Source organism: Caloenas nicobarica, chromosome 4 (assembly GCF_036013445.1).
Source record: "Caloenas nicobarica isolate bCalNic1 chromosome 4, bCalNic1.hap1, whole genome shotgun sequence".
Classification (NCBI taxonomy): Eukaryota; Metazoa; Chordata; class Aves; order Columbiformes; family Columbidae; genus Caloenas; species Caloenas nicobarica.
The window spans coordinates 35717572-35741656 of NC_088248.1; the positions used below are offsets into that span (position 1 = coordinate 35717572).

General features: G+C 36.3%; 1 protein-coding gene across 8 annotated transcripts in view; it reads left to right on the forward strand.

Moving 5' to 3' along the window:
* The window catches only part of RAPGEF2 (Rap guanine nucleotide exchange factor 2), a 188436-nt gene that overhangs the window by 82116 nt on the left and 82235 nt on the right, over positions 1–24085 (forward strand). For 4 of the 8 annotated variants that reach the window (XM_065633153.1, XM_065633149.1, XM_065633152.1 and 1 more), the window contains exons 5-7: positions 13448–13523; positions 16384–16551; positions 19191–19208. In XM_065633153.1, coding sequence (XP_065489225.1) covers positions 13448–13523; positions 16384–16551; positions 19191–19208 — 262 coding nt within the window. The remainder of the gene's footprint in view (positions 1–13447; positions 13524–16383; positions 16552–19190; positions 19209–24085) is intronic. The other 4 variants (XM_065633155.1, XM_065633151.1, XM_065633156.1 and 1 more) reach the window with 1 other exon arrangement.

Below are 24085 nucleotides of genomic sequence, written 5' to 3' on the forward strand. Positions count from 1 at the left end.
TCAGAACTCTCACTCTTTAATATAAAACTTAATTATTTTTACTGCTGGATTTTCCCATGACCTGTTTGCTGCTTTGTTATTTCTGTACTACTCCTACATTTATGGAGTCCTAAAATTACATTTGGCCCTTTGAAGGCAACTGTGAGGCTGATGTGGCCCCCGGTGAAAATGAGTTTGACACCGTTGGCATAGAGTATGGTATCGTTGCGGGCTGACCCCCAAAGCCATCTGGTCTTGTCTGGTGTGGATGGCTTGGTCCAGCATTTCAGTCCATCAGCTGAAACTGAGGCATGGAGGAGTGTCATCTTATGGATTAATCTAGGAAAGGCTGAGATCATAAGCTGAAGAAATAAGGTGGAAGTAGTGGAGATGTTAGTCCATTTATGACTGACTGTGCATCTGCCATGAATTATTCACAATGAATTTCAAACAGACATTAAGAAAGTAATGCTAATTGCTTTGTACTGTCTGTCTCTACCTAAAAGACTGTGTATGTCCTTTTGGATGGAGATTTTGCTGTTACCTGCAAGCACAAAATCAGATTATCACAGTGGATGTGACTGCAATTACTTTGTGAGACTCCCGGAGCAAATAAAAGCTTGCTAGAGGTAACATCTTATTGCGAATGCCTGGTGCGGCCATGTACCTTGAATCTGGTGTCATGGCCAGTGTTGTCAGTGAAGCCTGGACCTTGCTGATGTGTGGCGTTGCCTTCTTCCTCACGAGGTTCTGGAGGAACTGGAGCTGCCATGAGTTTGTCCCTGGGCTCAGCTCCCTGAGGGCCACCTAGACTGGGAGGGCATGCAGGGAGGGCTTCAAGCTCTCTGGATCTGGCTGCTTCTCTTAAACATGGTCATAGTCAACTCCAGGTGTAGCTGAATTAGCTGAGCCAGAAATTAACGGGGCCTCGTCATATCACCCACTGTTACAGCAAAGTTTGTGATGCAGAGCACATGCTACTTGAGCCAGTAATGTCATCTGTCCGTACTCTTTGCAGAAATTGGTATGCTTTTAAAAAATATGAATACTTAAAATTATTTTCACAGCTAAATGAATTTGGTGTTGGATTTTGCTTTATTCCACCCGTCTCCTGTTCTGCTGAATAATTTAAGAGTTTATTGAGGTTTGAAATTGGTCATCTTCCAAGTGTGCTGCCAGTATCTGAGGTGTTGGGAAATACAAAAGGACACAGTTCCTAAATGATGAGATTGGGTGGTGTCTGGCGTTGTTCCTGTCAAAACAATTATTTTAACGCTACTGGAGTTATATTCTTGCACAGCTGATAAAATGTTAAGGAACTTAATCTATTGCGCTGGCATCTTTTGAAAATAGAATTCCAGCGCAGTGGGGCTGGTGCTACCAGGCTTTCTTCCAAGTTTGTAACGGGGAGAAGAGGAGGTACCAAAGAAGCAGAAAGTGTCAAATGACCTGAATAACTTAAGTGAGCCTGAATATTTCTAATTCCTCTTAAGGGAGGGGAGGTTTTCGTGGAAGGAAATGCTCTATGTTAGGAGAGAAGCCAACTTCAGAAGCCCAAACAAGCTGGCAAATGCAAGCATTGCGCTAGTTTCTAGGTTTGTATCCTGGAGCTACAGGCTTCAGTCTCTTTCCCTATGAAAGATCCGATGATGGACTTGAGGTGGTCTGGATCACCTGCTGATGCTCAATTGGCAGAATGATCAGGCCAACTTTACACACTTTCTGTAGGAGAGGCCCTGTTAATTGTGTAGCGCTCGTAGGTTCAAGAGTCCTTTTTCTGGTCCAGTTTTTCGTTGTTTCACTCACAGTAATTGTAAGCCAAGTCAAGATGACATTTCCTGCCAATGTTGCTATGTAAAAAAAAAAAAAAAAAAGTAAACTCTTCTTATGTTGTACTTTATTCAGGCCAATGGTGTTAATCTTCCCCATTGAAACCACAATTGTATAAAAATACAAAAAAGTTAAATGTATCTATTTTAATGTCAAAATTATGCTTAAGACTTTGTAAATGGAGCACAGAAACAAAGTATATAACAGTATAAATCTAACCCACTGCTTCTATAGCAAGTCCTGCCTATGAACCAATTTAGATTATTTTTGCATTTGCTGTGTAGAATAAGTATAATCAAAATTTTTCAGTGTGATATTAGTATGGTCTATAGCTAATGCAAAGGAAAACCAAAATCTGAGGTAACGTGGATAATAGAATTTTTCTCTGTAAGCATGAATATATCTCAATAGCTGAAAGTAACTGAAAAGTACCTTAAGGGAAAACTAAAATTAAGTGAAGGAGTTTGATAGTCTAGATAAATAGAAGATAATCTTTTAGCAGAAAGAAATGAGAGGAAAGGAGAGAATCTTTGAAAGTAGCTGATAGAGGGAAAAAAAATGGGATTAAGAGTTGGCATCATTTGCAGATATTGAAGACAATAGTCTACAAATGATGCCAACTCTTCCATTTTTTTAAATGTTAGAAAGTTGGGGTTAAAATGATGGCTGTTTAGTGTTTGAAATGTGTGCTAAAATTGTGAGCTTTTTGTTTTTGCTGGGAATGTTTTAAAATACTCTCTGGGATGGATGGGAAGACATTAATTCCACTGATTTTATTGTGGTGTGGGGTTTTTTTTTTGTTGTTTTTTTTCTGAAGGTGTTCCTGTTCTCATTGTTGAAACGCTTAGGTGGTTCTTAGTTGATACTTGTTTTTTAAAATGTGCTGCAACAAACTGGCCTTAAAATTGTATGGTTTTTATTGCTGACTCTTAGCTCATATTGTCTCTTTAGTTAGAGAGAGCTTTCTAATCTGAACGTTTGGGTTCTAATGCAGCATGTCACAGTTTGAAGTAATTGGGAACAACATCTAATCAATCGTGGGAACATGGTTCATCTTTGCTTTTATTTGTTCTTCTGTACATTATAATTATGTGATATTAATTTAATTTCAACAGTTCTCACTTATACTAGTATCTATTTATAAAAAAATCAGTCTTGATTTTAATATTAAAAAGTTGTTATCTAAAATGATAATAAATCACTTGCATACAAATGAGATGCGGAAAAAATTGAGAGCTCTTTCTGAGTAGTTAAGGAGGGGAAAATTGTCTATTAAAGTACGGTAATTATTTCAAAGTTAAATGTGGGACTTGTTATACCTGGGTATTCACTCCTGCCTACATTGCTAATTAAAAGAATCAGAAGAAAACTTGCTTTTTTTCAGTTGCTATTGCAGCCGATGAGATGACCAGTTCTGCAATCTGTTTCTTTGATTTAAGGTTCCTCCTGATTCTAGTATTTAAGGTTTTGAGTTTTATTACAAAGCTGCAAAACATCAAAAAAACCTTCAGTTACTTGAGAAAAGTGCATGATGAGATTCCTGCTGAGGGCAAAAGGAAGACTGTGTGTGTTTTACATGCTGGTAGGGTCTCTGGGCAAGTTTATAAATGTAATGATCTTTGAGAACTTACCTGGTCATTGCTCACCTAAATATAACAAAAGAATGAACTATGTGCAAAAATAGAATTTAAAAAAAAATACCAGAAAGGGAGAAGTTTACTCATATGGAGAGAGAGGGTGGAGTGCTCTGGAGAGCAGGTGATGATGCTGGTCTAGCTATCATACACTGCATATATATATATTTATTTGTTTGTTTGTTTTTGGCAAAATGTCCAAAAAAACTTTTGAGGGAAGTCCAATATAAATGTGTTATGGGATGGTTGTGCCTGTGTTACAGTTGGGCTATATGTATGGAAGAGCCTTCTCTTTGTCTCATGTGGAACTTCCATGATCTAAACTTCTATAGACCTATCTTTGGTGAAGGATAATCTTGATAATCTGAAGTAAAGACTTACTTATGTATTTGCAGGACTGTAGAAAGCTAGAAGGATTGAAAAATATGTGAAAAATATGTAAATTTTGTGAATGTTTCTGAAAAATAAAGCCAGGAATGCTAGATATGGTATAACATGCTAAATTAAAATTAATTTATTTTCAAATTCTAATCTAAATAGCTAAGCCAAAATTGTCACTATTACTTTAATGTTTTAATTTACTTATTCTTTCAGAGTTATAGGGCACTTATTACAATCATATCTTGAATGCATCTGCATTGTACTGATAAGATTTATGGAAGCTAGTTCTTGAGGTCACGTATTTAGTCCTCAGTATGAATGAATTGGTTGTATGGAGTGAGTCAGGCGTATAAGTGAGCGTGGAAAATGTCATTATGTATGATTTTACTACTAAAAAACTAGATGACATGTCAAGTTTTTTTGGTTTAGTTTTTTTAAAAGATCAGTTTCTAATATCTTAATTATGAAAGACTTTAAGGGGAATTGAAAAAGCTTACTATGTATTTTTCAAGGTAAAAAAAATGCTCTTCATTTAGGATAGAGCATCTAAAGACTTTGTATGAGGTTGGAAAATACTCCTCTGTTTTCATGAATTTCATGAATAAGCTGAACTGTGTTCAGACAAGGTCTTGCCTCTTAGGTAATGTTTTCCTACTACTCCTCATTCTTTGAGACCATTATGTAGATCTTATGATGTCATAGTTATATCCATGACAACACAGATGTCATTAAGATGAGGTATAAGCAGTTTCTCTCTTCTTTTTTTTTTCTCCAAGTAGGTTAGGAAAAAAAGCTTTCATCTTTTTGAATGTTTTCCAAGATAAAATAATATGGGAACGAATATAAAAATAAAATAAGGGTGATTTTTTCCAATTAAGAATCTTTTCTGTCAACTGTTCTGATGAGGTACCTGACTTCTAGCCTTCTGTATTATAGAGGCTGCGAAGCTGAACTGCTGCAACAGGCTAAATTTTGTTATTGCCAGTACTCCTACTTTCTAGTTTTGTTTATGTAGTTGTGTATATAGCTTATAAATACAGATCTTGGATATCACAGGAAAATTTCATAAACACATTTCTCTTATTCATATATATATATATGAAAGTCTCATAAAGAACCCCAAGTGATATTCTAGTCTGAAAAGTATTCAGGATCACCTGCTGCTTTGAAGACGCTGAGCATCTACCCTTATTTGCAGTAAATTTACGCAACAATTTGTCGTTCTTTGCAACCCTTTTTCAGATTGGTTTTTTAGCTGTTTTTCAGTTTAACTTTAGTTTTAAGGTAACATTATAAAAAGCAAAAGTGAAAAGCAACAAATTTGAAACTTTACTTTTATTTTTTAACATAAACTAGTCAAAACTTGCTACTCAGTCTTGTAACTAGGTAAAATTTTAAAATTAATGGCACTTTTTAAAACAGTTGTCTGTACTGAAAGAAAAAACTGTGAAGATCATAAGGCATATGTTTCAGGGATTGACTGAAGGGACTTTCTGTGGAAGCAAACCTCCAGAATCTAGCTAACTTCAAATTATTCACTGTGGGTTTTCAGGAACTCCTTTTGGAGTGCTTTCAGTAATCAGCTATAAAGTACCAGGTTAATGCAACCTCTTGTCTGGGTTTTATTTGTGTAAGAAATCAAGAAATCCCTATGAGTATTACTTAAGTAAAGTACTATAGTCTGTCATCTATAAGGATGCTAACTAAATGTGTTCAAAATACTGAAGAATTTCACTAAAGATTTCAGCTCGGGTTCAAATGATCTTTCACATATTTTTAGCGGGAATTCTTTAAAGCATTAATATACTCTGCATGTGCTTCTCCTATAATTTTAGTGTCCTTCACAGAGACTGGTTAGTCATCAGGGGTTCTGCGGCTGGTTTGCTGGGTTCTTCCTGCCTTGACTCCCTCCTGCCGCAGCACCGGGGTTATTGCCCTTGACACTGTCATTCTTCTTCCCCCACACGCAGCAGGTAGTTTGGGTCCCAGATGAAGCTAAGGAGCTGCAGTGATGTTTGAAGCTTTTTTTTCCTTTTCTTGTGAAACACTCCCCCCAAAGCATTAAGTGGCATGTACTTAGCTGTGACATTGCGAGTCCCATCCCTGACACAGGAGCCGTTGTATCACAGACTGTAAACATCTAAGCTATCATATGACACTGGATAAGCCTAATCATCCTTATCCATGGCATGTAGTGAGCTCATGAATCCAGGATTTGCAAACAGTGACAGGTCTGCAAATGCCTCTTCAACTCATGTTCCCATTGCCAGCATCTCAATTTTCCTTTCAACTGAAAAGCCTTTCTGTAAAGCAGCTATTTGCACTTGCTGGGAAAAAAAAAGTGCTATAAACATAATTATATTGTGAGAATCAAAGAAGTTAAAGAAAAAAAAAGAATCTATTGGTTATTTTGATAGGTATATGACTGCCATATTTTAATTAATATTTAACACAAATTAAAGAACAGCTTGTGTCTTCCCTTGCATACTTGCTTACTTTTCCTGAACACAAGCACTAATTTGAATGAGAATGGGAGAAGTCAGACTATATTATACAGAAGATCAAATCATCTGATAACACTCCTCTGTCTTTTAGTTGACAAACCAATGCTTTCCTAATTTCCAGTGTGCAGCTTTAAGTGTGGGGAAACCCGTTGCTACCTTCCCTCCTTGCATTGTCCCCAGCGGATGACTGGTCACGTTGGAGCTGCTCTGCATGCATGAAGGGCTCTGTCTTTTGTTCTGAGGGGTCAGAAAATGGCCATGCCAAATTTAGTTTTCATCAGAACACTTAAGCATTCCCCCAGGGATGGCTTGTGCATGTATATACTCTTCTAAATTGTAACTTTCTCTTTTTTTTTTTTTTTTTTTTTTTTTTTATCCCTGGCAAGGGTGAGTTGGATGGAGGAGCAGTCTGGGTTTCACAGCACATTCATGTGAAACCCAGCTAAACCTAGCTTGGCTAGAATAAGCCATTAAGAGGGACTGATGTTTTTAATTCTAATCTGGACATACCAAAATGAAACATGATGTTTTTATTATAACAAAAAAGATGCAGGAGGAGGAACTTGACTGAATCTCTTACTATCTCCCTAAGTGGCAGATAGAAAATAGTCCCCATTTTTGTTCCATCTAGACATCTACTAAGTACTGCTTTCTAATATTTCATTCAGGAATTCAATGTGACTGGTTTGCTTTAGAATTAGATCTGGCATTGTTGCAACTTAAATGTTCATCATCACATCAAGATTTGACTTTGGGATTTGTCAGAGACCAGACATTCTGCTTCTGTATCATCTGAGAATAATTGATGCAGTGATGGGAAGCAGCTGCTGGTGGTGGCTGAGGTCACGGCGCTGGTATGAGGATGCAGCACGTGCAGGCGGGATGTGCAGCAAATGATCCATCCAGAGGAACGGTGGATCCTCTGTGCCCAGAGTTTGAGAAGCGAAGGGTAGAAGGAAGATGGGAAATGCAGTAGAGAGCATTTGAATATAAATAGTGATGGATATAATAGCATTTGCAGGGTGGGTGCTACCCAAAAGCAAATGGAGACTTACATAAATGATGTACTTAATGCTATACATCTGTACTTAATTTTTGTAGTTTTCTGTGATTCTCCGAAATATGGATGTCAACGGGAGAAATGTGATTTTCACAAAAAGAGTTTGGTGATATTTGATTTATGTAACTTATTAATAAGATTTCTTTTTATCATGTATATGTTAAAAGCTCGCGAAACTGAACTGAACTCAAGCATCGTGCTTACAGATTTACTCACAGTTTAGAAGAGAAAAGGATTAATTTCAGGGATGATGGGGAGGGAAAACATTGACTTTAATCTCCAAGTATATTTAGATGTCCTGTATTGGCAAATATTGCACAGCAGAGATCTTAAGCTATAGGCTTTTTTACACCTCCCATTTGAAAACTTCAGAATAAAGCTTTTGAATATCTGATTACTAGAGCTTTGGCATAAATCATTTCGATAATCATGCATTCTATTTCTAGTTTTAGTATCTGGTAGAATTTTTTTTTAAAAAAGTAAAATTTATATTGAATTTATTTGCCTGCATAAATGTACCACAGAAAATTCTAAGAACTTGAGAAACAAGAAAATGTGTTACTTGTATTTTTCCTTGCTGTAGAACATGACTAAACAGTGTGCTTTTTGGCTTAACGGAAATGCAAGTTAAATAGACTATATGCTAAATCAGCAGCTTCATTCCAAATACTGCATTTGCAAATATGTACAATTATACAATATTTTGCACTTTAAAATGTGCTGAAGAATGTGTATGATATAGATGACCATATTTTGTGAATATTTCTTTGTGAGTCTTAAGTGTAGTTTCACTAAGACTTGTGATTCATATGTGAATTAATTATTACTTTAAGGTAATGCAAGGCGGTGAATAGCAAATGAAGTAAAGGTGAAGATTACGTGATGGCAGGAAAAACTAGAAGTTGTGTGTATCCTTTTTGAACGGGAGTTGTTACCAGTGAAACTGTGTTTTCTGTGGGTGATCTTTGATCTGTAAGAGGAAGCTTCTCACTGAGAAACCTTTTCTTGGTGTTCGTCATCAGTGAAGTTTTCTTCAGATTCTGCATCACTTTTGATGAATGCGTTTACATTCCAGTGCTGAGAAATAATTTTCCATTTGGGAGCTGGGCTGATGTGAAAACAGGAATGTGGAGGCCCCGGGCGAGGGGCCAGGGCTGAATGCTGATAGGGAAATGTTCCCTTTTCGGTAGCTGCTGCCTTTCCTGCGAGCTTGGAGAAGAGCATCTGTGTGCGTGTGTATGAGTATGTCTGGGGACCTGGGGAGATGGATGGGTCACGTCCGGAGAAAACTGCTGTGTCGTCCAGTGTCATGATAATAGTAGAAAAGATAGGAGTCACCCTTGATACCTGGAAGTTTTTGACTGTCTCTGTGTGTAAGTGCTTATAAAAATTAATGTGTTACTTGGATCCTTAGCTGTTTCAGTTAATTGAACTACTTTGTTGTTTTGTTTTATTAGTAAATCTAATAAATTTGAAGGAGAAGTGCAGATAGTGGTCTTAAATTATTCTCATGTTGCTGTTTGTTAGCCACTGCACTAATTGTAGTTTTATGATTGTCTATGTGTAAACCTGAGAAACACAGAAACAGCTTTCACTTAAAACTTGTCTTCTATTAATCAGTATGTTGTAAACTGTAATACATCTGTTCTTTAGCCAATCTGTGTATGTTTTGAGTGTAAAAAGTTTTAAGATGTGATATGTATTGCAGTAAGGTACAATTTGGGAGAAAGAAACCGTCATCTCCAGTTAGTGTAAACTCGATTTTAGAATGCATTAGAATGGAAGTGAAGTTGTAAATTACTTACATGGATGAAAATACCTGCTTTTAATACACATACTGAGCAAAAGGTTGTTTTTTTTTTCTTAGTGAATTTAGTGAATTTATTTGGAAATAATGCCTTTGAATAGTCAAGTGGGAAATTAGACTTTTTATCAATTGCTTCAGGGAATAGTATAGTTAGAGAGCAGTTGCTCAGGGAGAATGTTTAACCTTGTAGGAGTTAAATTTTTTATCATCCACTAGAAATTGGGTTTCTGAAAATAAAATTTTGTTTACCTCTAAGATATCTTCAAGTGTGTGTTGTTTGTTTTTTTTTTTTTGTAGATTTATATTAATGTCATGCATTCAGTAGTTTTATGGGGAGGTGAAAGTAGCCATAAAAGAAAAGGACTCCAGCATGAAATTGCCTCTAGGACAGGTACTGAGGAGAGCATCTGTGAAGTTTAATACTCAGGGAACCTGAAGACAGAACTTATGTGGTAGCAGGAAAAAAAGGTGTTGGAAAAACTGCTGCAAAACAAGGTTCTTTGGGGAATATAGGGGAGGCAGCAACATCCTAACCAGGCAGCCTTCTGGCTATCTAAATTACTGTTATAACCTCCACATTCCATATTGATAGCCACCATTTCAAAGATAAGTTTAAACTGTCTTAGCTTGCTCTCTTGCATATCACTGATTTTGAGAAAATAGTTGCAAAGCTGAGGTTTTCTCAGGTGCATCACTGACTTCATAGTTGCAAATGAGCTGTTTTTAACAGTTGAAATTAATAAGGCTTATGTAGGAAGAGAAGATTTTATCTTTCTGCAATAAAATATTTTTGACTGTAATTATTAAGGAATAATATGATACAGCCAAATGTGAAATGTATGTTATGAAAAATTCTCTCCTGTGTTTTGAAAACAAAAATGTAGTTTAACCTTAAGCTCCTTAGTGAAGTCATATATCCACAGGCTTATTTCACCCTACAGGAAGGGAAGGAATAAATTTGTCAAATCCCTGGTCCATTGAAGTTGGCTAATAAAGGCTTTAGCTAGCCAGTGCTCGCATAGACTGCAGTTTGTGATAAATCTGGGTAGACAAACTCACTTGCTGTGATGAGTCTGGCCTAACATCAAAGAAAGAGGAAAGAGGAGCATCTAGCAGAAGTTACTAAAATAGAATTGTTATTATGAAAATAATCTGTCAGCTGTTCCACTGAAACTTCAGTTGCTGCTGTTTCTCTCTGATATGTAGCATCCCTCAAGCCAGCTTGTCCCTGGTGTGAAGCTCTTCTGGTATTTTATAAAATGCTTTACAGCTTGGCCTTTTGGTTAACTCAGTACAGATACTTTATTATGTGTTTTGTATTTGCTGCTTTTTGCTGCTTGCTAATATTCTAAGTAACTTATTTTCAATTTAATCAAGCTTGTTTGGTGGCTTCCTCTGCCTAGTGGCTGCTTACTGACTGCCCCAGGGATTTTGAGTGGAGAAGAGAGTATCCGATGTCCTTTTTCGCTGGTCTTTGCTTTTTGTTCTTGTGCAAAGCTCTGACAAATTAATTCTCATAAGACTTACTGACTTTGATATCAGTCTTCTGAATTAAAACAATGGGATTGGCGGCGCCCTGATATCCCAGTTGTTTGTTAGAATGGCATGTCAACAGGCATTGGTGTGACTATATGTGAGTATCAAAGTGTGGTTCTGCAACAGATAGTATGAGAATAATGTGATGGATGTTCTACCACAGTCAGAGTTGGACACTTCTGAAGTGTCTAGTGGACGGTCACAAAAGAGTTTCCAAATTTGCGTTGGTTACGTGAATTCTTCACTGATGATGAATCTTCAGCAGCAGGTTGGAAGTCGAGACGTTCACAAAGATTACAGAGTTTGTTTGCAGACTGAAGTGCCTTGTGATCTTTGGTCAAAGATAATATATACGTGTGATGCGCTGTCTGCTCCAATAAATTTCATGCTGTCATAGGAACTGGAACAATACAGCAATGACGTGGTTATTTGCTGTGAGACCCAGGGTGTTACTGGCAACAGGAATCACCGGTTTTCTTTATAGTAATTCAGTACATGCCTTCTGTCTTAATATGTTGACTACCTGTTCCCTTGCGCTGAAGAGTATAACCCAAACAAGTTATTTAAGAGTAGAAGAGCACGCCCAAATCACAACTTTGCCTTTTAACCATTTTGCTAAGGGTTGAAGCTTTTGGATGCCAGCAGTGACTAGCAACGGGCAGAAGTTTAAAGCTGATAGTTACGGTCAGCAATAGAGGGAGAAGAAACGGTGGGATGGAAAAGTGTATATGCGTTTTCTGTTGAAATAAGTGTTCGCGAGGCTAGAAAATGGACTAGCAAAAATACAGTAATGTTGTATTTTAGAGCCAAACCCAATGGTTAAGAAAAAAGTATGATCTGCAAGAGGAAAGTGAATAATTCTGTGTTTGTTTTCAGTTAGAATATCTAATAGATTGACCTCCTAATCACCATTTTTACGTTGTTGTTTTTCAATCAATTAGTTGATTTACTTCCTCTGTTCTCTCCCTCTCATTTCCTTTTTTTAAAGGAAAAACTGTGTATAAGGATCAGGTTAATGACCAAGAAAATAAGTTTGTCACTTTTTCAACAGTCTGGTGAATCAAGATATTGGCTTTATTTTCTGTTATCTTTAAGAGTAATTGTAATTGTATAACATTCAAGATGGCATTGTAAAGTAAAACAACCTGTGTCTTGTTGCTGGACTACAGGAGGAAGCATGTGTTTGCCTCTAGGAAAATACGTATTTTGTCGAGAGACTTCTTTATTGAATGTTTCTTTTCAAGAGGCTTAGTATTCTGGAAATTTTGTTCTATTGTAGAAGTTCCATGTACCATTAAATGTGATTATTTTTTTAGTGAATAAGCACAGCTGGCATTTCTTTTCAATATCTGACTGCTGCCTTTTTGAACTATAAACATGCTGTTGTCAAGAGATTAGCCTTTGGTGTAGCAAGTTAAATTGTTCATTTCTACTAATCGCCAGGCAGGACAGGAGAATAGATATAAACTGGCTGGATATACTGTTCCCAGTGGCATATGAACTTCAGTTTGATTGTTATGAAATAAAGCTTAAAAAATGTTACTTTTAACAAACACTGTAGCTGAAGTATGTCACTGTGACTGTGCATTACAGGATTGGTTCAAATTCAGATTTTACAATTTTATTGAGTCTGGTTTGTTTTTCGTAAAGTTATTTAATAGCTGTTGCCCTGTGAGCTTCAGTAAGGAAGGTTTCCCCTGCCTGCTGCACAGTGCTGGGTTGGAGAAGGGGAAAGGATGACGAGCTACATTGGCTCTTGGCAAATTTTAGAGCAGGCTGGTTACAGCAGGCTACAAGAGGGGGCCTGAAGTTCCAGCCATTTTCTCATCTGTCCTGCATTCTCCTCTGCAACGGGAGAGGTCTGATATTGACCTGGCGGGCTTAAATATGAACTACCCAGAAGCACACAGCACAGAAACAAACTTTAGCTGGTTGACTTTTCTTCCACTCTGATGGCATATGATTAAGGCTGTAACCATAAAGGTCTTGTATTTCACTGAATTATGTATTGATTCTCTGCACTCCACCTTTACCTGCTGCATTTCGAGGATTCTTTGCAGTTAAACCTGCAGACACACACATTCATTTAATACAGGCAGAGCACTTCAGAAACGGAAACTAAAATAGCTTTCTATTTTGTCCTACAGAAGAAAAATAGTGTCATGCTTAATTATTACTCTAAGGTGGGAACGTGTCATAAAAGGCAGAACAAACTTGCCCTCATCTGTTACATTTGGGAATACTCTCATGTTCAGCATCCTTATTTTATTAATTTATTTCAAGTAAAAATGGACTAATTGAAGTTGATTAGCCTTTTCGTTCTTTCCTTGATATGCTCGTTAGCTTTCTTTATAGAAATGCAGATAGCTTAGGTAACTTGATACTGTAACGTCAGAAGATGCTAGATCAAACTCTGTGGTGTAGCTCAGAATCAACCATGCATCTTCAGTAGACAGCACTTGATTGACGCTTGTTTTAGTTTTAATAGAATTATTTAGCAAATACTCTTAGTAAACTGAATAGATACAAAATACACAGCTCTTGGTGTCCTGGATATCAGTTACTTGTCAAAGGACATATGCATGAAACTTGTATTGTGTAGAGGTATGTACTTTTTTTTCGTATGCTTTACAATACGTGGAGATGATGTAAATATGCTTATGGATTGTATTATAGCTCTGAATTTTGTTCTGACTGAAGTATTTTTGTTCTTCAGTTTTGGCAAGCGTTCTGCAGGAAGCTTCAGGCGTGGCTGTGAATGCATTGTTTTAGAGCCATCTGAAATGATTGTGGTAAGAATATTTTTATTCAGTTGCTTTGAAATTTTACCAACCAGCTTTGGTAACACCTCAGCTTCCGATAAAACTTGAAGAGTTTTCTGTTTTACGCATGATCTTTTAATAAATCTAAGATGTCATACATAATTTCCTTGCCATTCTTTCCACGCATACTCGCATTGTTTCAGTGATAAAGGCATCTTTTATATCGTTACATTTACTATTGCAGATATCCTGTAAAACGAAAGCTTTCCTGTGCTAGCAGAATGCGGGGGGTTTTGTGTGTGTTTTGGGTTTTTTGTCTTGTTTTGTTTGGTGGTGTTTTTTGTCTTGTTTTTTTTGTTTGTTTTTGTTGTGGGTATTTTTTTGTTTGGTTTTGTGTGTTTGGTTTTTTTTAAGCTGTTTTGCTATTAAACATAGATGCTTTGAAGTATTGATCTTGGGTTAGCTTCAGTAATTAATGTTTGATTGATTTTAAATTTGTTCTCAGATGTCTGGGGTTTCAAAAAGCAGCATGAACATTTAAAAATTCTTCTGGCTTTTCTGGATGAAGGTTATTTTGTTAGCAGTATCTGCTGTAGTCCAGTGGCAGAATAGTATTGTCTCTGAGGGTTCACAGATTCAAAAGCTTTTAATCGCTATGTCAGGGTACATCATCTGAACAAATGCATAATCAACGGGCTAAATGTGTGGTGGTTTTTTGTTTTGTTTTTTTCTCTGTCACTAAGATAGCGATCAGTTCATAATACAGGCATGACAGTTATCTAAGCCATATACTGATGATAGTTCAAATATAGGCTGTAACACTGAACATTTTTTTTCTAAAAAGTGATAGTTTCTGTGAAACTCACAGAAGCTCGAGAAATCATGGTATAGCTTTAGGCTTGTAGAAGAGATTAGGTTACTTGTTTAAAGTTGATTGATTAAAAAAAGCAGGTTTTTAACTTACCTTCATGCAAATGCAGGCATGGTTTTGTGGGCTTTAAGATCTTTGTGATTTCACTGTGAATAGGTAAAGGAGATTACATAACGGTAGCTTTTTCTGTCAGATATTTGATGACATCTCTCCCTCTTCCAATTCTAACTAAGAAAATCATCTTACGAAGCTGATACAATGTAGTAGGAGATACAAAAAGCATACGTGAGAAATGCCAATTATTTTTTCACTGTTCTTAACTAAAGCTCTCTGTATCTTGACTTCGTAAAGGAGCAGCACCTTATGCCTCCCAGTTCAGCCCAGTATTGGCCTCTTGATTTGTCTGATGGGTTTGCGTAACTTGGATCTGGCCACAAGCTCAGGAAAGTTTATTGTCCAAGATTTGTTCTCTAGAAGTATACAATTTAGTTGGTGGTAGCTGTGTGGATGTCTGTCTCGTGCATTCCTCGGTAAGCTATAAGGAAGAGTGATGTAACGATAGGCATAGGGAAAGGAGATGACTAAATGACAAGAGTCCAGAAGAAATCTTCTGGACTGATGGATGATGTCAGGTCAAGGACAAGTACTCCCACATGGATCATCTTAGTCCAAAAATAACAACCTCTACCATCTTAGGAGAGCTGAAATTTAAAACTTCAGCCTTTCGAAGGAATAATTGTACCTTGAATAGAGAGAATCCCATCCCCAGAGTTTATCGAGCACAGTAACTTTCAGTCTCGCGGCTGGATGGGGTCACTCTGTGGGGAGGAGAAGCAGGAGAGGTGATGGGGTGTCGATGTGAGTGTGTCAGGTGGGAAACAGCTACTCAGGGCTGAGGGGGTGAGTGTTACCAGCTCTTCCTGGTGATCCAGGAATTGTGCTCGTCCCCTCGTAGTAGTACACTGAAAGCTGTGTTAGAGGCGTGAGCAGACTGGTATGGGCGACCTCTGACACAGACATGCTGCAAATTCTTATGAGTATTTTGTCTGATATTTCTTTTCCTTGTTGAAAAATTTAGAGGAACCTTGCAGGGTGTCTCATAAGCTGTTCTTTACATCCTCAGAAATACTATTTATTTATCCCTAGGGGGTGGAACTGAATAGGAGAATGAGTTAACTGAATCCCTATATTTGGCTAGTGCTGAAAGGTGGTTGGTTTGCTTTTGTGTGTTCTGCTCCCCCCCACTTCTCTGTTAATCTGGAGTAAGGTTTCTATTAGGAGGAAGAACACAGAAGAGATGTTGATTTTTACTATAAAAAGATAAAAAACCAGTACTCCTAGTTCAAATATTTTCATTGCAGTATGCTGTTGTGTAGTAGCTTAGGATGACTTGAAAGACTCTGAAACCAAGACGACTGATTTTATATTAGGATATGCCTAATAGGTATTTTTTTATTCTCCCTGCTGCTGTTTTGAAGTTATTTGCTTTTATGTAAATCCAGTCTATCAGAAATCCTTCTTTTACGCTCCCAAAATATTTTAAGTAAATAATAGAAATATTGCAGCCTGTTGAACGGTGAAGTCTTTGCCATAGCTTGGTTAGGGAAGATCCCAAGTACGAATAGAGGTCAGTAGGAAAACTACCAAATGCTCTCAGTTTTCTTTTTGTAATGGACTGAGTGGTGACATGTTTGTATTTCTACAAGAATAAGAAATAGGGAGAGGGAAGGGGGGGTGACAGAATTGGGGGGTGACCATTTTTTTTCTTCTGTCATTTTTGAAAAGTGTTCATACTCAGTGATGATGTTCCTGCCACTGTTTATTTTTTTGTCATCCCTGTGGGCATTTTATTTTATTTAATTTATTTTATTTTTTAGTAGTGGCTTCATTCTTCATGCTGAAAATGCAGGAAATTCAAAGCTAACTGCTGTTTTTTGAAAACAGTATTTGTTGTGTTTCTAACAATAAGAAACATCTTTGTCTTGTGGGAAATGACACTTTCTTGCATGTGTGTTATAGGTTGATTATATGGATGAAAATGAGGAGTATTTTCAGCGTCAAGCTTCTCATAGGCAATCTCGAAGAAGATTTAGGAAAATCAACCAAAAAGGGGAGCGACAAACAATTATTGATACTGTTGACCCTTATCCTGTGGGGAAACCACCTCTACCTAGAGGCTACCATACGGTAAGTTGTCTGTGTTTATGGTTCACAACAACATAAACAGGAAAACTACTGACAATATAACAATCAAAATGACTAAAGTTGCTGGTAGCTTCGAAGAGGTGTGTTTCTGTGGTGAAGCATTCCCCTTAAAATACTGTGAATTCGGCTTCATCAATACGTGGACCTGTGCACAGCTTGCATCTTAGTTCAGAGTTGAAAGCACATTTTTTTTACTGTGAATGTCATGTGTTATTTCTTAATGTTCCAATCATTATTTGAAATTGTGAGAGAAGCTATGTTCTCATTTCCTTTTGATATTAGGTTCCTGTACAAATAGTTTCGTGTACAGTGTTAAAAGGTCAGTTAGTGGAGCAGTCATTCATGTATATGATAATGGTTATTGCCTGAAAAGGACTGTGATGCATTGCAGTAGGCCAAATTCATAGAATAAAATCTGTCATTTCTTTTTGGCATCTAAAACTTAAATGTCAACCTAATCTTTACTTGTGTCTGCCTCAAGAGCCCTTTATAGTTGGACTTCAGTGAGCTACACAGTGTACACATCATCAGGGAGATCATTTGGTCTTTTTACTTGATTTTTTTTTTTTTTGTTTTGGTATGTCTTACATCTTGAAAGTAAACTAATAATTAAAACTTATTCTACAAAATGTGGCTTTTAAATCTAAAAAAGCTCTACTAGATTAATATGTTTAGTATTGATTTCAACTGTAAGCAAAATACTGGAAAAGCTGTTTGTCTTTTGGCTCTCATTTATTTAAGCCCCCAAATCTGCTAGAGTCACAAAGATGTGGGCATAAAAAACCTGTGCATATTTAATCTCATGGAGTTCACTGGGCTGAATTTTTGCACATTGTAAGCCACATGCATGTAAATTTGCAGGATTAGAGCTTTAGTGTTTTTAAAATAGTATCTTTGATCCAATACAGTTGTAGATATTTTTCTGTTTTTTCCTTATTCCTTGACTTGTTTGCCAGTTCCCTGTACATTCTCTGTGTGTCTGTAAGTGTGTAGATGTTTGATTACATCTGTTAATTACACAGGCTTTTCCTCATGAGCTGAATAATTACATTTTATGCCAACAATTTGTTTTTGTTTATACAACAGCTTTTAATGGTTTAATTTTCAGTGCAGTTTTAATTGCCTCTAAATTTATTATGGATTCAACCAGTTCACTTGCTTTGAAGATGAAACATTTTACTGATCTGTTTTTGAAAAAATAAATATGTGGTATTGCACTTCATAGGAGTTACAGGAAGAATTACTTTTGTATTCAGATGCGTACATTGTGCTTAGCAAACAGTTCTAGTATGATTTTTATCTAACTCTCAAAGGGCAATATTTAGATTACACACAGTGCCATTTGCATTTGTGGATCCTTGCCTGTTGTATAAATTACACTTCAGGTGTGCCTTATGAATTTTTGTACGCTTAACTGGTACTAAGACCAAAAGCCCATTTTGTGCCGTTCTGTTGTGCGAGTTCATAATGATTTTGTGTATGTGTTGGGAAATTCATTGCAAGCAAGATTTCGTACTGAGTTGGAAGAGATTGCCAAATAAACTGTAAAATTTGCAATAAGTGCAGTCAAATGTTGCTTTAAAAAGTGTAATATGATGGCTATTACTGACTTTTTTTTTTTTCCCCCAAAGTAAATGGAGTCAAATAGGCTCAAATGAGTTTTACAACGCAGTCAAGAGTCTCTATACTAGCCCATTCTCTCCTAGTTTTACAGTTTTTGGTGATCTTGTATACATTGTTCTTTCATTCACTTCTATTACCAATAGGATTTCTGTTGCTTTAACCATACATGTTAAATGCTCCATTGTCTTTTCTTCTTTCCTATTTTATGTGCCCTGGCCTCCTATGTTTTCAGCCTTAATTTCTTGAAAAAATGACTGAAGAAAGCAAGGGTTTTTTTAACCACATAGGAATTCAAAGCATATGATAGCATATATCTTGTGGGCTTGTTGCCCATCCATTCTTTGGTCAGCATCTGTCAGGGTTTCGTATTTGGTGCTACTTTGTAATTTTGGACAAATAAAGAAGCATTAAAAAATGCAGATGTTCAGGTGTTACAGTAAATAATGCATTAAAGTCAAATTGAAAAAGGATTAATCTGATGCATTTGCTTTCAAGTTTGTTCTTCCTTGTGGGTGTGTTCTGATTTAGGTGTTAGGTACACAAGAGTCAAAGTAATAAAGCTGCTTTGATAGCATCCTCAAAATATTCACAAAATGTGTAATTTTCTCGACTACTAAAGCTGTATTTACCATGTAGAATGATTTTTTTTTAGTTGATAAATTATTAATGCTTTATTTGCAGTAGTCTCAGAATGCTTTTCTTCAGAAAGTTCATACAGTATTTTCTGAAGAAAGTTTTCTCTATCTTAGTGAAAACGTAGAGTGAAACATAAAGCTTCAGTGAAGATGCATGGCTGTGCTTTTCAAGAATTAAAAATTAAATGCGATACTCAGTTGTGGCATGATTTTGTGCAACAGAGTGAACTTGTAGGGACCGTGGACCCTCATTAACATAATTTTAACATTATCTTCATAGTGGTGGAATGTACTATGGCATGTCTGATAATGTTCATCTTTTCCTTTCCTCCTATATGGCATTCATTTCATTTTGGCTCACAGGAATGCACTAAACCTCAGGTATTGTAACTTACTGTGTATGGTCCACTAACAATTTACTTGTGGGTTTGCAGTGTGATATCATAATACTGATGCAATGTTATGACTAAAATTGCCTTCTAGCCTTTGCTTTGATACTTGAGTGATCTCACTATGATATAAAAATACTAATGTAAATGTGGAGTTTGGTGACAGCACAATGTCTCTTGCCCAGCTTGACTGGCCTTTCATCTTTGCTTTGATGTTCTGTGATTTAGAGAAAATGGAGAACAATAAGCAAAGCATGTATATTAAATATTTAGTGTGAGACAGACACTTTACTCGGGTAAGTCTTTCATGACATGGAAGACTCAATCTTTGATTTTGATTTAAAAAATAGGCCCCTTGTCACTACTTAGTACCTGTATTTCACCAGAACAGGGAGATGGAGTATGACAAGATGAGCACCAAAAAGGCAGCAAGAGTTTTTTGTTAGCTGAAAACTTGTGACAGTGCTTCTTCCTTGTTCTCCATTCTGATGGTGTATGCTGGTTTGATATAAGGTAGCTGGATTTTGTAGACTCCTATCAAAGTATGTGTAAATGGGCCATTATTTGAAACACAGGCTTGCCAAGCTAGGGAGAAAAGTGTGCCCGAGTCAAGTATCTGGAATGATACCAAACCAAACAAAATATAGACGTTTTGCCTGACATCAGATCTCAAACGCAGTCAAAGTAATCTGAAGATCTGAGTGGCATCTTTTAAAATTGACTTGTATTTTATAATTGCATTTGTCAGTGCCAAAGTGAGTAAATACTGAGCATCTACCAAATACAATGTTTGATAAGAATGTATCTTGTCAAACTGTTAAATGTCTCCTCTGTTAAGACTGAGGAATCTCTTGCAATAGAGCTGAAAACAAATTAAAACTATTTTCTTTATCTTCAAAATTCTTCCTTTCCTTTGATATTACTTTGGTCAATTCTTCTGATATTTTATTAGGAAATGTGCTTATTTTCAAAGTTCCTTCTGTGCCACATTGTTCAATTAATTTCTTTAAAAGACTCGGAGGGTTCAAATTTCAATGTGGTTCCAGTATCGTAAGCAAGTGACTTCTGTGCTGAAATTCTCTTTCTTCAATGTGTATGGTACATTTCTTTGAGCAACCCAGTTCTTTATCTTGAGATCAGTTCTCGCTGGTATTTCAGTGGAATGAGTCCTGAGAAACCCACAGTTACTAAAGTATTACGTCTAGGAGTGATAATGTGCTCCTCAAATCCTGACAGGAATTTGAAATACTTAATACTTGGATAACTTACCCTAATGCTTGAAGGACCATATGAAGTAAAGTCTAATGTAGACTAACTTAGGCATGTTACTTTTGGAACAAGTGTTGCTGATTTCTAGGGTGAGGAAAAATAGCAACTTGATAATGCATGGCAATAAAATGAATGTGTTTTATCAGACTGATAAAATGGTACCCTTTTTGCCATGGTTTGTGGTTTGGTAAAATGGATCTGTTCTCTTCTGGGGAAGAAAAAAAAATCCTGATAAGTTTAGGTTGAGCTGTTATTTGAATCTGGAAAACCTTGTTCAGATTTTTCTGACAGGAAAGTTTTGCTTGTGCTTGTAATATGTCAGAAACTGTTTTTAACGAGATTAGTGTTAACACCTCTTTACTTAATAATAGTAATTGGATTTTAACTTCTGGAAGTGTTTTTTTTTTTCTTTGTGTGTGTATCTATACCTAAAGCTCCTTAATGTTTTCAGTTAAAAGCCTTTGTTTTGAGTAACTAGAATGAAAGAGTGTGGACCCTTTCTTCTGAGAGCCTACATGGCTTTTCCTCTGCTTTAAGATGGTATTTTTTTTTCCTTATTTTTTTTTTTTAAATTTTAAAATAGGATAGTCACCTATGGAGTGACTTTTAAAAAGGGTAGACTTTTCTTGCAATATCTTATTGCCAATAAGCTTTGTGGCTGCTATAGTGCATCTGTGAAGAATTGGTCACGCCCAATGATGCCCAACCCAAGCGTTGCTGAGCTGGCTATTATGTGTTTAATGCATGACATATTTAGTATGAATTGACAGAAGTTCATAAAGGAAACATACATTTGTCTGAAATAAGGTCCTGTTCTTTAGTGGCATAGAGGGTACAAGCAGTAATTTATAACTCCCTGGTTTCTGACAGTCTGTCTCTCTCGTGCCTTAGACTTGATATGTAAGCTGAGCTGTAGGATTTTAGTAGTCTGTACTGTAGTCTTTACTTCGCTAAAAGCAAAATATCAAAGCTTACTGGGGAATCTCTGGTGAGATGCAGGTAGGCCTGTAAATAAAGTGCTGAAGCACCTGTGAATAAACCTGGACAGAAATGATAGTGTGTGGTTTTTCACTCTTCGTGAGAACCTGTCCAGATTTGAATTAGCTAACAGGCTTATGAAAGTTGCTGCTAGTGCATCCTCAGCCAGGCTTTTTAAACCTGGCTGCTGCAATCCCTGCAAAAGGCCTCGCTGCCTTTAGTAGCCCCTTTCTTATCCCATTCAGCTTGAGATTCATGTGAGGTGACAATCTGTTTATCCAGTGTCGGAAGGAAAAGAGCAGTGGACATGGAGCCATCAATAATCCGGGCTTCTACCCCAGATTAGAAGCGTGTAACAATTTTACTCTCACACACTCTTCCATGGAGCCAGTCATCCTGTCGATGCGTTAGGGGCAGACAAGTATCGTCCTTCTGGGTTTTACTTGAAGGAGGTGACTGAAAATTTGAATGAGAAGAGGGCTGGGAATGAAACCGTGTCTAATGTCACTGAGTCAAGTCTCATCTGCAGCCATGACTCCCTGAAAAAATGAGTGTTTTTTCTAGCTTTTTTTATATTATTTTTTAAAAAAGTATTAAAACATGCTCAGTTAGTCACTAGCAAATTGTAGAAATCTTGCTTCCTGCCTGTCTTCTCTTGTAACTAAGAGTTATTGCAAAGCATTGGCAGAGTAGCCTTTTTTTCCTGATACCATTTGCATTCACATTGTCTAGGGAGAGTCTGAAAGTTCTGGATTTAAAATTTATTTTCAGATTGTTTTGTTTTATGAAACACATTTGCTTTTTCCTTTTTCTGAAAAATCACATTTTAAAAATCAACAAAGCTGGTTTATATAATATTTCTACATTTAAGAAGGATTTGAAAATATGAATTTTAATTTTTTCTCCCTGAATTTTATGCAAAAGCTTAGTTGTTTTCCTTACTTTATTCAGTGTGTGTGGCTACTGAACTGATGTGGAAGTTTACAAGATGACAAGCAGTGTTTTCTTGTGGGTAATACAGTAGATGTGAATTCAAAAAAGCTGATTCTATTTTAGGACTTCGTTACAGATGCCCAATATAATTTGGGATGAGACTTAATGTTAAAGTGCATAGTACAGTTGCTTCTCCGAATGTATATTTATGTTTATGTTGCAAAATACATATTGCTGGTTGTCTTTCCATGGACCACTACAAATGATCATGAAATATAAGTGCTTGCTTCTCAACAGTGTTGACTTTCCAGTATTGTAATATACCTTACTATAATGTATTACTAGTGCATTGTATTCTATGTATTAAATTGATACCAATATAATAGTATACTTAATGATCTTTACATTTAGAATTTCGGTCATTTCAGTTTGAATCAGTAGGAACAGTTGTCAGATGCCCAATCTACAAGAAATTAGTTTAAAGGAATACTGTCAGTCTTTCAAGCTTGTAAATAGCTGCAGCTTTTAATGTTCCTGATGATTTTTAGTATTAGCTAGTGCTTTCATTCTAATACAAGTTCTCTTAATAAAACAAAGAGCAAACCTCATAACTATTTGTGAGTATTCATATTAAAATAAGGAAAAGCTTGCTTTTAGGAAGAAAGAACCACATCTGAGCCAATTTGTGAAGTCTAGGAAGATTACTTCCTAGGGCAGTGAAAAACGAGGTGTGGACACACTGAAAGCTTGACTTTATACAAAGTTATAAAGGGAGTGGAGAGGTCATGGGGAAAACACTCAAAACACACTTAAATTTACAAGGTATTGCTCTTAGGAAGTACGGTATGCAAGGGTGTTTTAATCACACATTGGCACAAATACCGTGTGTGTGTGTTTGCTCAAACAAATTTGTCTCTATTGATAATACATTCCACTTAAAAGAATTTATTTAATATTTATAGTGTTTATATTATATTTAAAATAAAATATACTCTATTGATAATTCCATTAATAAAAGAAAGAGGCTAGTTCATAACGTTGTCAAGTCTGAGTGCCCTTTTACCAGGAAGGATGTTTGTTTAGTTGATTTTGTTCATTTACAAAATTCAGTGTGCCATTTCAAAAGCAAATGGTTTCATTATTCTATCATGGTGATAATCTATTTATGATTTGGAATGAGATTGTGTATATCATACTATGGAGTAATACAAAATACTAAATGTATACACATAGTCTGTATATGTAATATTTGAAAACATGCAGTAATGCTAATTCCTGAAGTATGTGGCTGTGTTATATATGCAGGTGTATTCTGAAGTGACACACTACATAAATAGTGGGGTAATTTCAGGTGAAATATGAAATTCTTGAGATAAATTGGGCAGTTCCTGTTAAACTTTTTTTGTATAGAAATTGGATGTTTCTGTACTGGAACATCCACTGGTAATGTTATAATGACAACATGTAATTCCCATCCCTGTGTTCTGTGTTTGTGACAAAACATAACCTTTTTAGCCACACGGCTTCCTTCCTTCATCTGTGTGGTAAGGCACTATTACTGTTTAAATTTATGTATTATGTTATGTATTATTATTAATACATGAGCAATGCTATCATTTCATTTTGTGTAGCACCCGAAGCAAAACAAAATTGTTAGTTCATCATCCTTTTAGTAATGTCTACTGGCAA